Source organism: Aplidium turbinatum, chromosome 1 (assembly GCF_918807975.1).
Source record: "Aplidium turbinatum chromosome 1, kaAplTurb1.1, whole genome shotgun sequence".
Lineage (NCBI taxonomy): Eukaryota > Metazoa > Chordata > Ascidiacea > Aplousobranchia > Polyclinidae > Aplidium > Aplidium turbinatum.
The window spans coordinates 37,414,274-37,430,184 of record NC_137472.1 but is presented as its reverse complement, the minus strand read 5'-3'; the positions used below and the strand labels follow the sequence as shown (position 1 = coordinate 37,430,184).

Below are 15,911 nucleotides of genomic sequence, written 5' to 3'. Positions count from 1 at the left end.
TCGAAGGGATGAGTTATCCAAAGAGCAGTGCTGTTAAAACTTTCACCTTCGAAGTAACCGTCAAAGTTCTTTTTTAAGGCGGCAAGGTGCTGACATATTTCGACTTCGAGGTCCGAAATCTCGTTGCGACTTCTATTGACTTTCCAATCATCAAATGTTGAAAAATTTGCGTAAATTCCTTTTTGAACTCTTCTAATCCACAGATCTAATTTTGTCTGAAAGCCCTGAATTTTATCATGTAGGCTACATCTAATGGTAACACTTTTTCCTTGCATTTGCATAATATTGAGCTGGTTCAAACTTGAAAAAATGTCTGTCAAGTAAACCAATGCACCAATAAATTTGTTGTCGCCAAAGTGCTTACTCAACGGGGATTTGCGTTCTCGAAGAAAAATCTCGATTTCACCATGTAGCCTAGTTCGAAAACTCGAGACAAAGCAATACCCTTATAGAGAGCCACCGAACTTTGGTGTGATAAAGGAGAGCAGAGTATTCTGATCCCATCTGATCACAAACCACTTTGAAAAGACGATGATTAAGAGCACGTGCCCTGATAAAATTCACACATTCAACCACGTGCTTCAATACTGCTTTCAAATATTCTGGAAGGGTTTTACTTGCCAGTGCATGTCGATGAAGGGCACAGTGAGTAGAAATGATGTTCGGTGCGCGCTTTTTCACCAGAGTTGTAGCCAAACTTTGCACCGAGCATAGAAGGGGCACCGTCCGAGCAAAGTGAACCCATATGATTCTAGGATATATTATTTTGTTGAAAGAAATTACCCATTTTTTCCAGTATCCATTTTTCCAAAAATGTAGCACACATAGGCTTACGCTGCTGAAATGAAACTGGTAGTTACTTGCGTGGAGATAAAAGAAAAAGACGAAGACTTACATTGAGCATAAACTTGAATCAAAATCGAGTGCAACACTACAGCTTTTTAATAACTGAAAAAATGAAGTTTGCTTTAACTTATGATTCAGTAAGTTTACCCCCTCGGTAGGTGAAATTTACCCCCAGGGGGTAAATTTACCCCCGGTTAAGAACCCCTGCTCTAGGGGGAACAGAAAAAGTGACGACTTACGCGAACTGACGACCAATGCAAACAGCCAAATTTTGCCATTTTTTCGTGTCGCATTAATTTCATGGTGCTCCGCGACCTAATTAAATGCGATAGTGGTATTCTCCTTTTTGAGGTGCTATTCTTACCAGATTCATAATCCGCAATAACTTTTTCTGAATTTTTTAGGAGGGTGTTCAACGTCGTCCTTGGTAGGTCTTGTTCTTCAGAAAATTTAGTCTTGTTCCTAATTTCGCCTTCTTTGAATTTCGTTACAATTTCATACTTAGCTTGTAAGTTTAAGCACTTTACCTTTCTCTTCGTCATCCTGCGTTGCTGCAACTTTTGTTTACACGAAACGGTACTGTCGCAAATGAATCACGCACGTGGTGAACAGCGCTTCTCTTATCGGCAACAGAGCACGTGCGCGGTGCTCGCACACCCGCAATCGACCAGACCTACATACTCCACGCATGTGCGTCTGGCTCGATAGAGTGTGTGCGTGCACACGTCTTAGCGCAGTAATTTCTTCTCGAAAGAGTCTGTAAATGCCACGCCAGCATTTGGGTGGATGACAACTTAGACGAATTTTACGTCCCAGGGGAAGAAAAACAGTGACGACTTAATCGAATTGACGAATTATGCGATGACCACTTAACCGAACTTGATTGTGTACAAAAGATAGGCTTTCTGCCGGGACCTGGCAATCATTGACGACTTGGGCAAACTGACGAGTTTTCCGAAGACGAGTTATCCAAGTTCTCCTGTATTTGTTTTTCGTGATGCTTCAATAAAAATGCAAGGTTTTAAAATAGGCCAAGTAACAGGTCATGCAAAACTTTGAAAAAAAAACATCTAGAGAATTCTTTAAATACCAACTCCATCTTTTACTCCAAACAATATTATTTAAATGGTGACCTATCCTAAGTAGTAGTTTTCGTCGTGTAGGCTAAACCTCTTGGAGAGAAGGTTTATCCTTTTATCACCCCAGATTTATGATGTTCCCAGACAATACTGGAAGGCTATTAGAGAGCAGCCAGTCTTTGGTTTCATCATCCAAGACGAGCTGACCTTCCACTTCGTTAGGTGGCTTAAAGATGGTACAGTCATTGATGAGGTGGTCTGCGGTCTGTTTCTCGGCACTACATTCACAGGATGAGGAAGAGAGGTCATTTTCCATTGATGCATGGTTGAGAAAAAAAGTCTGATGCCCGTGCCAAGACGGTTGAGGCGCAACTACGTCTGTTTTTGTAGTGTCAGGCCGATGGGGCTCGTGTTGGCGTCAGGAATAAACAAATAAAGTCTGGTGGTACTCAACTTCCATTCAAAATTCCATTTATGGTCCGCTCAATTAGCCGTAGAGGTGTTTTGTTCATCAGCTTTGTTGATCAGAAGTTGAGTGGCCGGAAGGAATGGGTTTTTTAATTTTGGTCGACGGTGGTGCTTGTTTGAAGGAGCAGAGACCTTGGAGTGAAGATGGTTGGGCTCCTGTGCCCGTTGACCGAAAGACAGAGTGGCTTCTTCGGGACGAAGCTCAGCAGGTTAGATGTCAGCAAGAATGTTCAATGGTGTTGGACATAGGCATCCGGTCACTGTGCGCAGGGCGCTGTTTATGGCAGTGTCGATGTTATGGTAGTGAGCACTGTGGCACCAAACAGGTGCAGTACCCTGCTGATAAGGGCTAAGGATGCCATACGCAAAGTGTCAGCCCTCGCTCCCCATCTGGAACCTCCCAGGCGCTTGAGTAGCGCAGCTCGCGATGTCAGTTTTTGCGTAGTGACACCAAATGGTAGATTGAATTGAATTTTCCATTAATCTGAACATTTAGCTCACGATCAGCTTCCCGATTGTGTAGATGGAAACTTGTTGCCACAATTTTGATTTCACTGAGTTTCAGTCGCTATTTCTGAAGAAGCTGAGAGCGTTTTACGTCCTGGCTCAAGGTGTCTTCTAGGTTTTTCCACAACTTTGTGCAGTGGTGAATTGCAAAGTCATCTGCATATGCGTATTTTTCAGAGACCGTGGTTGGCAGGTCGTGGGTGTAGATGTTGAAAAGAAGTGAAGCCAGGACCTACCTCTGTGGGACACCATTTTTCAGGCGTCTCAGTCTGCTTCACCGTAAGTTTCCAGTGGGATGGTGAAGCTTTTATCTTTGACAAGTTCCATGATCATATGGACCATATGTCGGTCTGGAAGCAGGCGAAGCAGCTTGCAAGTAAGACCGCGGTGCCATACGGTGTTTGTAGGCAGCTGTAGCCTGCAAGATCTAGAAAGTTAGCACCGGCCTTCTTTTTTGCTTCAAAGCAATCTTCGATGTCTTCGACCAAAAGTGTGACCTGATCTACGGTGGAATTTCCACGTTGGAACCCAGCTTGCTCTTTCGGAAGGAGCGGTTCGATGAAGGAGCGGAGCGGGCTGACGCGGGCATAGATCAGCGCTTCGAGGATTTTAAAAGAAACACAGAGGAGAGATATGGGACGATAACTCTTTGGGTCCTCTGGTGGCTTGTGAAACTTAGAGTACGCAACTACTAAAGCTTTAATCCAAATTTTTGGGATAGTGAAATGGTGCAGGCAGGAAGAAAGGAATCTGCATAACTAGGAATTGAGGGCAGGAGCAGCATGGAGCACAAGCTCTTATCCATCTATCGAGACGTGTGAGGATTTTCTAGGTGGAAGGCAGTAGTGAACTTTTCTGAAGTGAAATCTCCAGAAATTGCTTCTTCTTGTGATGTTTCCACTCGCCACAGGGCAGATACTTTTTTGGCGACAAGGTAGGATGCTTTGCTGTCCTTTGTCTTGTTGACCTCGTTCTACACTAACTGGGAAGCGGTGGCTTTTGCAAAAACGTGGCACCGGCGAGAAGAGTTTTCTTAGCGCCCAGTGAGATTGCTGATGATGTTCTATGCTTTGCGGCTTGAGTGTGAAAAGTCGATGGTTTAGATGAAATCGTTCCATCGCTTAAGGTTCTTTGCGTTCAGCCACTCAAGTAGCCTGGCGGCGGTGTTAAAAGCACTACCAGGTGTGGCGTTTAGGTAGGAGGGATACAGAGTTTCACACTCATAGTCCCAACATGGTGAATAGCTAGTTTGTTACGTGGTATTAAAGGGATACTAAAGGAAAAACCTGACTTGGCGATTATACACGTTCTTTGTGTTTAACATGCTACCATAAAACGATTTTCAATAAAATTTTGCCCCATTGCGGTCTGATCAGCATTCCGCGCGTGCTTTTGTCAGAGCTTTTAAAACGAGAATGGGCCTGAGCAGCGAAGCGGGCGACTGTACAACCCTCAGTCTACGTCACTATGGACTAGCAATTAGCTGATCGCGCAATAGTTGTTACTGCGGGCGATTTAACTGTAGGCTATGTATGTATGTACATCAAAATATCAGACAGTTTGCTCAAAACATCAGATCTGATGTTAGTGTTAACGTGCCTTTTATTATTGCTGTCAATAGCGACGTATTCTCGAGCAGTGTTTGCACTTTTTGATCATTTTGAAAAAAATGAAAAAAAAAATGAAACATTGAACTTTGGGCCTTGCCAGTTCCATTGAAAATAAATTTTTTTCGGTAATTTTTTTGGAAATGTATTCTTGAATGTTCAGTTTACTCATTTTAATGCTTAATTCCCGTTTGAAAATTTCATTTAGTATGTCTTTGAGGCCTTGGCCGCAGTTATTATGGCATTGCAGAATGAGAAGTCCTATAGTATGCCTCTTCTACGTTGCATGTTGCAGGTGATGGTAAGTATGCAGTAGATTTGTTGGTCAAAAGGCTGTATTGATTGTAATCGGCTTTTTTAAAGTTCCATCGCTTCACTGGTGCATTTGGGACAAGTATCGCGAGTTTTAAGGTGACAATGAGGGACGGCCAATGTTGGGACCGTGGATACTTCTCAAGCTCTTCTGTCTGGAGAAAGCTGTCGACAGTCGCAAAAGCCAAGGTAGAGTTTGTTCTTCTTCCCCAGCGACAGGAGTGGAAACTGGCTGGTTCCTTTGGATTGTATAGGAGAGCAAGATTAATTGTACTGGCCTAGTTAGCCAGCAATTCTCCGTCGCTGTTTGTGTTGTTGTAGCCCCAGTCAGTGTGCTGGCAGTTGAAATCGCCAGCGTAAAGACTCGGGTGAGGAACGTTGGAAGGAATGATGGTAACATTTCTGAGGGTGGGGGCTTGTAATAGATATTGACGACGTTGTAGTCTGAGACACATACACGCACCCACATAATCTTGGTATCAGTTGGAGAGTAATCGACAAAGGTCTACCCTAGGCTCTTATGCACAAACACAAACTTATCTTACATATAAACATTACTTCTACAAACGACATCACCATAACCTTTTCTCCTTCAACTTACTGTAGGTTTGGATCTGACGTGTATGTTTCTGATAAAATGACAACATATCTTGGTCCACCGCAAAAAAAATTTGAATTTGACAACAAGAAATCGCATGATCCATTTTATTACCACCTTCGGTTCAGGAGAACAGCTCCAGGTAGGAATCTCTTTGCTTATTCAGTGATCTGTGTTTTCACATTTTGCTTGCAATGTCGAAAAAAAGATAATTTTTTTGCATTACTGCAACCAAGTAAGTCTCTCCACCCTTATTTATTCGGTTTCAAATATTAAGGTTAGTAAAGCGTCTGTTACTTTGAGCTGTAGCACATGAACAATGTTGTGGTACTTTACTCAACCACCTATAGCTTTGTGGTTCATGCCTTTGAGGTAAAGGTTAAAAGAAAAGAAACGTTGATCACAAACCGTTGATTGTGCAGTCACGTCGCCTTGACTGTAATGCTTAGTTTCTCTCATGGTTATAAACAGTACAAACTTCTCTAGAAAATACCTACCGCCCTGCATAAGGTTATGGTTGGCTAAACTGAAATCATCTAAAGCTACTTTTGTGATTTTTATTTGCACTTAAGGTGACTTGAACCTGACTTTTCGTATCTTCATATGCCAAGCGTCTCAAATCAACATTCGCACGATGTGGATCGAAATGGACAAATTTGTTTACAGGTTTATTGTACAAGTAGGAGTAGCCTAAGATATAGATTAACTTCTTAAAAGTTACTTGCTCATTACCACATTCAGTATTGGCGTTGCAGACAGTAATCTTCGACGAAACTAGTCTGAAGTGTTAACAATAAAAGCTTTGCTGATCACCTTAAAAACTACTGCATGTAACCTAATGTCTTTTTTTTTATACTTTGATTGATTGATTTGCAGTTACAGTATGTTTGTCTCTATGTGCTTACTTAAGGCTATTAAATAGCTTTTGCTCAACATATACGAAGACAAGTGTTAACATATCGATTATGATTCATGAGCTTTCAGTCTACTCTACCAATAACTTAAACGTAGAGTTTGATCTAAAGTTTGTGTTTGAACAGATTAGCACGTGATCAGAACTCAGCCGTCATAATTCGTCCAGATCGTCATTCCTCTGTCATCAAGAGGATTCCACGGGAAATGGAAGGGAACGTGGAAACTAGCACAACAAACATGGTTAATGGATTTTGTGAGTGCGGCTGGCCGTATAACATGCTGCTCCCCAGAGGCACCTCGGTAAGCAATCATCTTATCATTTCTTGCCTAATTATGTTTGGTTGCCAAGATTGACTTTTTAATCCAGGGAAAATATCTTTTATCTATAACAACAAACACAGCACTTTAGAAGTGTTAAGAAAAACATGAAACATTTCTCACCGATTTATGAAACATCACATAAAAGTTTCGTGAGCTTTATTAAATTTGTTTCATTTAAAGAGCGGAGAAGACTACAGGCTTTGCGTGTTCGTCAGCGATAACAACCAAGACAGGATCGGAGTTCGCAGCAGTTGTGGGAGCTTGAGTTTTTGTGGTGCCAGCGGACAACAGTACCCAGATCGAAGACCGATGGGTTATCCCTTCACAACTGATATTTCTGTCAGGGGAAGACAAGTACGTGACTTGACCTACAAATTAAAATATTTCTATTTTTCTGCTATCATGCCTCCACGCAATATATACAGGAGATAAATTAAGCCAAAACCAACAGCAGGAAAACTGGCAAAATAGGTCAGGCACCATCTTGCCTAGCAACTATTACAGACAAGCCATGGCAATGCGTGCCTAAAGGAGAAGGTGAGCCCCAAACACCGGGGGATGAGAATATAAGGTTCTCATTATAGCCTACTAATCCTTCGACACTAGAGAGAGTAGGGTGGTCAGTTTCTTTCTCTCAGCGACTACGCCCATTTAATTTATTACATCCTGGGTAGAGGTGAACGATGTTTTTCAACAACCAATTGAAGTCTGGAGTCGAACTAGGACTGCATATTGGAAAGCGAGCGCCTTATCCGCTGCGCCACCCCGAGCATCATGCCATGCCTGGAGTAATGTTTGTATACTGCCGATCTTTAGGCTACATGGCAAAATGAAGGTTGGGCTTGCCCATTGGAAGTCAATATAAAAAAATCTGAAGTGAGAATTAGAATTCTGATCAGGGCTGAATTTTTTAAACGCCTATGAGTAATATTATATTGAATCAGCAATTATGTTAATTAGTCAGCGAAGCGTGCCATTACAAAATGTTGTACAGACTATTGTACAGACAGACTAAACACTCTAAATATCAGCAGTGTTCTAAACTTTTTCGTAGCCTAACACCATGGCTATGAAGGCATCAGAACGATGCTTGTTTTTTGGTAATACGATTTTACATTCTAGAAAGCTTAATTATCTACTCTAAAAAAAACGTATTTTTATTTTAGATGAGTATTCCTGAAGCAATCACGTCTCTCTCAAACGCCGCTATCAGCTCGTTTATCATCAAGAACAATGTGTCGGAGAATCCGTCTTCCCCAATGTTTAGTATCTGGTCTCCATGGGATCAATTGCAACAAGATGATGGGACTCGTCAGAGAAGTTCCGAAGTTACTTCATACCGGTCAATAGACACATTGTTGTAAACCTAATTGAAAACTAATTTTGCTCCAAACGTTTTGTGCCAAGTCTATAGGACCTACATCGCAGTTGGTTTTCAGTTTCCAAAGTAACTGATAACCAGTTTTCAGCAAGTTACAGCTTTTCAAATTTTTTTTGATATTTCTTATCATTTTAAAATTCATACTATGCAGAAAACATCTTTAAAATACTAGAAATGCAAATTTTTGACAATTTTTTTTTGTATTTTTTTTGCTTCAGCACCAGTCGCTTGGTTGGACGAATGCGTGTTCTCATTGATGATCAAGCAATGAGCTTCAGCAACCAAACAGGGCGCCTCAGTGTCCGTTTTCAAGGAAGAGGAGACGGTAACGGATCTTACAGGGTTGGTTCGGTTACAGTTAGCCAACGCAACGGGACGACACTCAATGTGAACAGACAGTCTCCGGTTGCTGATGTCACAGTTAATGGGCAAAGAACATTTGATGTACCCCCTCAAGGCATTATATGCGATGAATCGGAAATTAGGTTAGATGATGAAATATTTTAGGTTTTCTTTTCCAATGTTTTATTGCTTAAAGATTTGTTATTTCCAACTCTCTTCCCAACGTACTAAATTTGCAGAAAAAATGCGCAAGATGATAAACGGTTTTGAAGAATAACCTCTAGGCTGTATTGTTTCGCTTACATACTTTTCGTGTTAAAATTTACAAATTTGTTCACAAAATATTTGTTGAATGAATAGCCTATTAAATTACTTATTTACTGAGTTTACTAATGCTTTCCAGATACGGAACATTTCTAGAACATTTTATTCACAAACTATATTAGTCACGGAACCAGGCTTATATTTCAATTCGGCTTCTTTTGCATCTTTGTTTTAAAAGTCATTAATCTAATACTCTCCCTTCATAATATTTTGTTCCTTTCAGTCCCGGCGGAGAAGACATCTTTGTTACTTTTACTCTTGAGAGTCCTGGATCTTACCTCCGGGGCGGAAGAAACCAACCGACCAATACATGGGTTATTTCCAATCCATCTGGGGAGGCTGAAACTACAGAAGATTGGGATGGTCTGGATAATGCTGATATTAATGTATCTTCTTCCATTTATTGTGTTGGTGGCATGATGGCGCCTCTTCCTCGCTAGCATGAGCATTGGCGAATAATTCCAAAGCAGTAAAGTTGAAATAAGCAGTTTTAAGCCTATAGTGATGCTTCGAGCAGCGTTTTAATATTCGGACAGATATAATGGTTATTTTATGTAACAGAGACTATTGATGTTGTGTTTATTGTTCTTAGTCGTCTGGATACTGCAGATGTCCATATGACGCAAATTTGTGATAAGACACGGTGACGTAACCATATTTTTCTTGGTCAGCAAAAAATAAAAAAAAACATTAGTTTGAATGAATGCAATATAGCAGCTGCAACCTTATAATTTTTTTCTGAAAAAGGCTTTGCATGTACATAACATATAAGTGCTTCATATAAGGCATAAGGTTTCATATAACATATAAGGCTTCAGATAGTAATAACTATATTTGATTTAATTCGCTCTGCTTTGCCTTTTTGCTTGGCATTGAGCACTTTTGTAGTATTAATAGTTTTCATTGTTTTAACATATAAGTACTGTACCATGTATAATTGTATACCATATAAGGAGTTACTAATACCTTGCAGTGCGTATGAGGAAAGTTTTAGTGTTTGCTTGTGAAGTTATTAAGATGCGACATAATTAAATGTTGCCAGATGGAAGTGATCACTTTTTTAAATATGTGATATTCAAACGAGAATATCAAAATACAGAGAAAATCAAAAATTTTTATATGCGTTTAACCGATATATGCAACTATCTTAATCAGATTATTCTATTATTGTATGGTTTGGGGTTTGGGAATCTTATGTGATAAAACAGTTTAAGCATTTAACCGTTGTTTGATTAAATTTGTATATTTTGAAACTATGTTATAAATGTGAGCCGTGAGCCGAGCGTTATGAAGTTACACATATTAGAGAATTACACTCTCTGACTGTTATAATCGGCCAGCTGCTAACCGTTGATCGCACAGCATAGGCCTATTGTTTATAAATTTAACTCATTTTAATCAACCAACAATGATCATTTATATAATAAACGTGAATTGTGGAGTTTTATGGTATTTTCTACAAAGAGAATAGACGTGGTTGAAGCATTTATTTTTTTCAAATCCTGGTAATATAAATGAAAGTATCTAACTTTTTAGCATGCTTTAAACACAGCTAAGCGATCCTATGTTAGTCTACGTTAGTTACAAATAGTTTAACTTTAAGAGAGAAGGAATTTCATCAATAAATTATCGACAGCTAAGTGACGAGATTGAATAACGCTATTCAAATTAGACAAAGACTGAAACAAACCCTGATGTTTTTGGCAAAGACATTTGACCTAGTCAGGAAAACTACCAGTTTCATTTGATTTGGATTAAAAATTAGTGTTGGTAACCACACCGTAGGTGTGGTTACCAACACTAATTGCCGAAAATTGCCGAACTGCCGAACAACTGCCGACAAATTGCCGAAAGGACTAAGGTTGTGAACGATAGACTAAAACACATTGTGGAGAATATCGATACATATAACACAAAAATGAGTTTCGGCGAGATGTCTATTCAGCAAAATGTTTTTCGGCAAAATGTCCGGGTACCCCATTAAGCACCAGGTCGTTTAGTATTCTAACCTGGCCCTGAGTGTGGCGTTTCATTCTTATCAATTTAATTTTGGAGTTTTTCCTGTGCACGCCTAGTGAATTGTAAACTGTACAGTGCCTTTCTTTCAGGAAAAATTTTAAGAGTTAAAAAGAAACAACGTCTCACTTTTCACCAGTCAGCAAAATGCAGTAAATCTCGTTTTTAGAGCAACCGGAAATAGATTTTTTTGAACATTAAACTACCAAATCTACCTAAGTAGTTGTGAGTAAAGTAGACCATTAACATTAATTTTATAGGCCAAATCTTTGGTATGATCCGATCTAAAGTAGAACCAAGATTGGCGGAATTAAAGCTGAAACTATACAGTATAGCTCCCCTGCCAATCTAACATAGCCTACGTTAGCCATATTGGTGAACGTTGTATTCGGTGGTATAGTTGTGATCTGGCAACTAATCTATAAGTTTGTAACGTCACGGAAATGTTTCTGCCAAGTTACTTTGCCATGCTGGACCTGATATAGCTTTCACGTCACAACACCATGTCGTCATCACGTCGGTTTAAACGCAGTCCTTCACCACATTTACCTGAAGCAGGGCGTGGCCTACGATATAACACGGCCGGATATCGTGCCGCGAAGAGAAAAAATTAGAGGGGTAACTTTTCTGCACAAAGTTGCATATACTAACAGCTTTACAATGGTTAACAGACAAAATATTTTATATTTCTGAGCAATTTATGGACATAATGATGCGTTAAAAAGCATTCAACATAAAATTGTAATCATACGCTGATAGGCTTGGTTCAATTGCTAATCTGGTCAGTCAAAACTTGAAAATTCGATGTGGCAAAGTATCGCAGCTACCGTCATTGTCACTTTCATCTTCTTCTTCAGAACTCGATGGTACTTCAATGACCTTGCGTTTCTTGCCTCTCTGACTACTGGTACTTTCAGATCCTGTTCCAGATGGCATCTTCGACATTTCTTTCTGTGCAGCTATGTCTTCAGACGTATATGCCTTCCCTGCTGCTACTTTGGGGCCACGTTTTTGACGTGTTGTTGCTGGTGGAGACTGGTGCTCCTTCAACATGTTTGCCACAACTTCTCCCAAGGCCTCTTGGACTGTCTCAGTTGGATTGTTGTTTGCATCAGGGAGACGCTTAAGCACCTGCTGCTCATCCTGAGGTACTAGACCGCAACCCTTGAATCCAGCTGCAAGGTTTTCCTTTTTCTCCTCCATCTGGTTACACAGTCATTTCAAAAGCGATGGAAACACTGTCTTTGGTATGCTGCCCCTCACTCTGCTCTCCTTTCTCCAGTCCTCCAGTATCATTCTCCACATCTTCTTTACTGGCCCAAATACAGCAACATCCAGTGGTTGAAGTAGATGGGTAGCATTGGGTACTAAACTGATAAACTTGATATCATTTTCTTCACAATCAGCTATCACCTGTGTACTGAAATGTGATGCCAAATTATCCCCAATAAGCACTTTCTTCCCAGGCTTCTCCTTTACATGGTCCAGAAACAACTTGAACCACTCCTCAAACGTAGTGGAATCAAACCAACCACTAACTGAGTGATTGTATAATGCACCAGGTGGGCCACCTTCCGTCCAACCAGCATAGAGATTCCTTGATTGATGCACGACCATCGGAGGGAGATACTCTCCCACTGCATTTCCGCAAAACATCATGCTAACGGCTTGCTTGGAGTGTGATGTCTTTCCACTCTTCGAAGTCCTCTTCTCACAATGCACTGTTTAGCCCCTGGATTGTCTGTTACATTGGTTTCGTCATAATTGTACACGTTTTGGGGCTCTACCCCATTCAGTTCCTCATAAATGTTTTTGAAATATTCTTTCATGATAGTTGAACTAATTTCAGCACGGCTTAGCTTCACATTGTCAGCAAGTCGTTGTGTAAGATGTTGACGTTCCTTAAATTTTTTTAGCCAGTCCCAACCAGGCAGGTTTTCCCGAAAGATTTTTATGGTTTTACCTTGTCGATTAACATCTTGTACAAGGTAACGAATGTCAGAAGACGATAATAGAAATTTCCAATCAGTTAGGTGGTTGATGACTTTTACGAGTGCTGTCTCTTCAGCAGCCAATAACACTGATTGTCCACCTGGTTTTCCTGCATGTTTCACTGTTGGACGTGTCTTGTTCCAAACCGTTCCATATGGTATTTTGAACTGCTTCGATGCAGCATGAATGGTCAATCGTCCATTCTGCACCTGTCGCACAGCATTTTCTAGGTCTACTTGAGTATATGCAGTTTGATACCCCCTCGACCCAGCTTTCCGTTTGTAGACTCATGGCATAATTGTTACAGTATAGTATCAAACATAATCAGTATATACAAAGACAACACAAAATACAAATTTACTATCATGAAAACACAACTATACAGAATCTTGGACATCATTGTTCAATTTTGACGTTCAGTGTGACTTTGATAACCAATGTCAAAGTCACACTGACTGTCAAAAGTCACCCTGATTAACGGTATTCCAAATATTGCTAAAGCTACAAACATATTTTATAATTAATATGTACAATTACAGTATAAGCACATAAACTATCTAAACGAAGGCTGTAGCTATATTGACGAAAATGAGGCACTTGAATTCCACAGAAAAAATTTAATGTGCATGATTATGTCTGTTCAACCTTGTGACATTTGACAAATATATACTGGTTATAACCAAGTGGTTTTTGGAATATCAGCCAAAATTTCCTCTAGTTTGGTTGCTTCTGGGCTTTGTACAAGGATATTTTTCAAAAATTCGACATCAAATTACTAAATGTTAATAAAAAAATTTTTGGAAAAAATGCAAACTATTTAATTGCTGCTCTCGATCCTGACTACGGCCTAGATCACATCACAAAACTGAATAATCTAATGACTAATAATGTAATGCCTACCCATTATTGCAGATTATAACATACGTAGAGCATAACTTAGTACTGCAGCACAATATACGTCTACCCTGTGATGTCATCACTGCACTAAAACCTTTACCTGTTAGTCACTATTACTAAGTAATATTTTCTGTGCAAAAAGTTATCGCTATATTATTGTTATTGTTTATCTTCAAGCATTAACAAGCTGCTCCAATCAGCAATTCAAACTAGATTAGATATGGATCAATAGCATTGCCAGATAAGAAATTCTGCCCTAATTTGAGAAAAGTTCAAAGATGTTGAAAACAAAAGTTGTATTTTGGAAATTTTTTTAGTCCTGGGCAAAGATCCTTAGCTTAACCCATCCTAACTTTAATCCTAACTCTGGCAAAACCTGATTGTGACCATGGCAATATGTGGGTAAAAATAGCCACTCCGAATTACATTTGCTGTTTTGTCAGCAAAATTGATACTGCTTGCTACAGCAAAGTTTTTAACAAGACCAAAGATGTTAAAATGGTATATGATTACTGGTGCTACCTAGTGCCTACTCTTGCAACAGATACCATTTTAAAAGCTTTGGTCTTATAGGAGCTGTTCTGCAACAGCAACACTTTACATTTAGGCTACAGTTTAGTAACTTCAGAGAATGAAATTAAATGGTGAAAATTGAACTGACAGTGTTGCCAGACGCAAAGCGTTACCCCTCTAATTTTTTCTCTTCGCGGCACGATATCCGGCCGTGTTATATCGTAGGCCACGAGCAGGGACGTGGTCAGGGGCGAGCAAAAGGGGCAATTGGCTCCTCCCCTGAAATAGTTTAAATAAAAATTTCACACTCTGTTAGAGACAGCATTATTTGACAAAATTTTACTATTGATTTAAGCTAAAAGTACTCTCTGAACGCGCAATTTTAAGGGTTTGTATTCAAAAGTTTCTTGGGAAGGCCCCCAGTGGGTGCTTTGTCTTCTATGACTCTTTACCGGGCTCACTCACATGCGTAAGAATGCTTATTTGGCCCCCGAAATTTTGTACTGGTTACGCCTCTGATCTAAGGGTGGTATTGGCACTGAACATATATGTGACCACTACGTTAGTGAACGTTATTTTCACGTGGGTGTATTGCTCTAAACATATGTTTATGACGTTATTCAACCTGGTTGGTTTCAATGTTGAAATTAAGCAAAATTGAGCAGGGCTAGTTGTACTTGTACGTCCAGACAGCTCAGATGATTAAGGGCCTGACTTTACAAAGAAGCTTCAAGATCAAGCGACGATGGTTCGACTCTCGGGGTGTACGCTTGAGCAACGCATTACAAGGAATGTTCTCCGTTCAGCGGTTACAAGTAGATGGAATAATTTACAGATAACATTCCAACCATCGAAAACTTCACTCTGTCGTACTCGGTGACCCGATCTGCGTTAGTGGTAGGCTACAAAGTCTCCACAAGTGCGCGAATCTGAATATTCATTTATCTGAGCATCAAGTTAATTTTACTTTCATCTATTGTGACGCTTTACTCCTTTATACAACGTTATTCCAGCAATAGTCTAATAATGTCGATGACTTCTGACAATTTTTACAGGTCTGATTACTTCAACCATCATCAGCAAGCTCTTCATCTTGATCACTGATTGATTACACTGACTGGTTTTGTTGATTTTGTGTGTCTAGGCTACGACGCACAATCTGGTCGGCAGTAAAAATTAATCGAAATTGAATAATATGTCGCCCACGTAAGTCTATTGGATAGCGAATGACCTAGTGAAAAAAGAGCCGCAGCACCAAGTAACGCTGATTCAATTCTGCGGGTAGCCTATAGTCTATGCCGGCTACGCAGTTAAAAACAGCTCCTCATGAAGTGGCAACTAGCAAGTGAATAAATTCACAGGAAAGAACGCTTCAATGACAAACCGAAACTTTACTTCACTAATCTCGTTGACCGCTCTGCAAGTTGCATCAGTGGTTCACAACACCTGTAAGTATGCGAGACATAACAGGGAGCAGAACCATTGAGAGGATGATTTGGGTCCCCGGTACCAAAGAAATCCTGAGGCCTAAACCAAGACACTTGTAAGAAAAACAAACTATAACCAAAGAGTGCGAGGTGGTTTCTTTAAGTTTCCAGACTGTTAAGGTCCTCCAGGGCCACGGGTCCAAAAGTACATCCTGGGCTCGTTTGTCAACGCCGTTGACAGTATTCGTTTTCAAGGAAGAGGACACGGTAACGGATCTTACAAGATTGGTTCAGCTACAGTTAGCCAATGCTCAATGTGAACCAACGGTCTCCGGTTGCTGATGTCACAATTAATGGGCAAAAGGA

General features: G+C 40.1%; 1 protein-coding gene and 1 pseudogene across 1 annotated transcript in view; one reads left to right on the top strand and one right to left on the bottom strand.

Annotated features, from left to right (window-relative positions):
• Positions 1 to 10,189, top strand: part of LOC145777467 (uncharacterized) — a 28,285-nt gene extending 18,096 nt beyond the window's left edge. Inside the window, exons 22-28 of the mRNA XM_082588846.1 lie at positions 5,426 to 5,559; positions 5,990 to 6,083; positions 6,458 to 6,632; positions 6,834 to 7,007; positions 7,820 to 7,995; positions 8,253 to 8,519; positions 8,924 to 10,189. Coding sequence (XP_082444972.1) covers positions 5,426 to 5,559; positions 5,990 to 6,083; positions 6,458 to 6,632; positions 6,834 to 7,007; positions 7,820 to 7,995; positions 8,253 to 8,519; positions 8,924 to 9,140 — 1,237 coding nt within the window. The 3' untranslated portion in view covers positions 9,141 to 10,189. The remainder of the gene's footprint in view (positions 1 to 5,425; positions 5,560 to 5,989; positions 6,084 to 6,457; positions 6,633 to 6,833; positions 7,008 to 7,819; positions 7,996 to 8,252; positions 8,520 to 8,923) is intronic.
• A 1,236-nt stretch (positions 10,190 to 11,425) lies between these two features.
• Positions 11,426 to 12,372, bottom strand: LOC145782875 (uncharacterized; annotated as a pseudogene).
• Between the last annotated feature and the right edge of the window lie 3,539 nt (positions 12,373 to 15,911).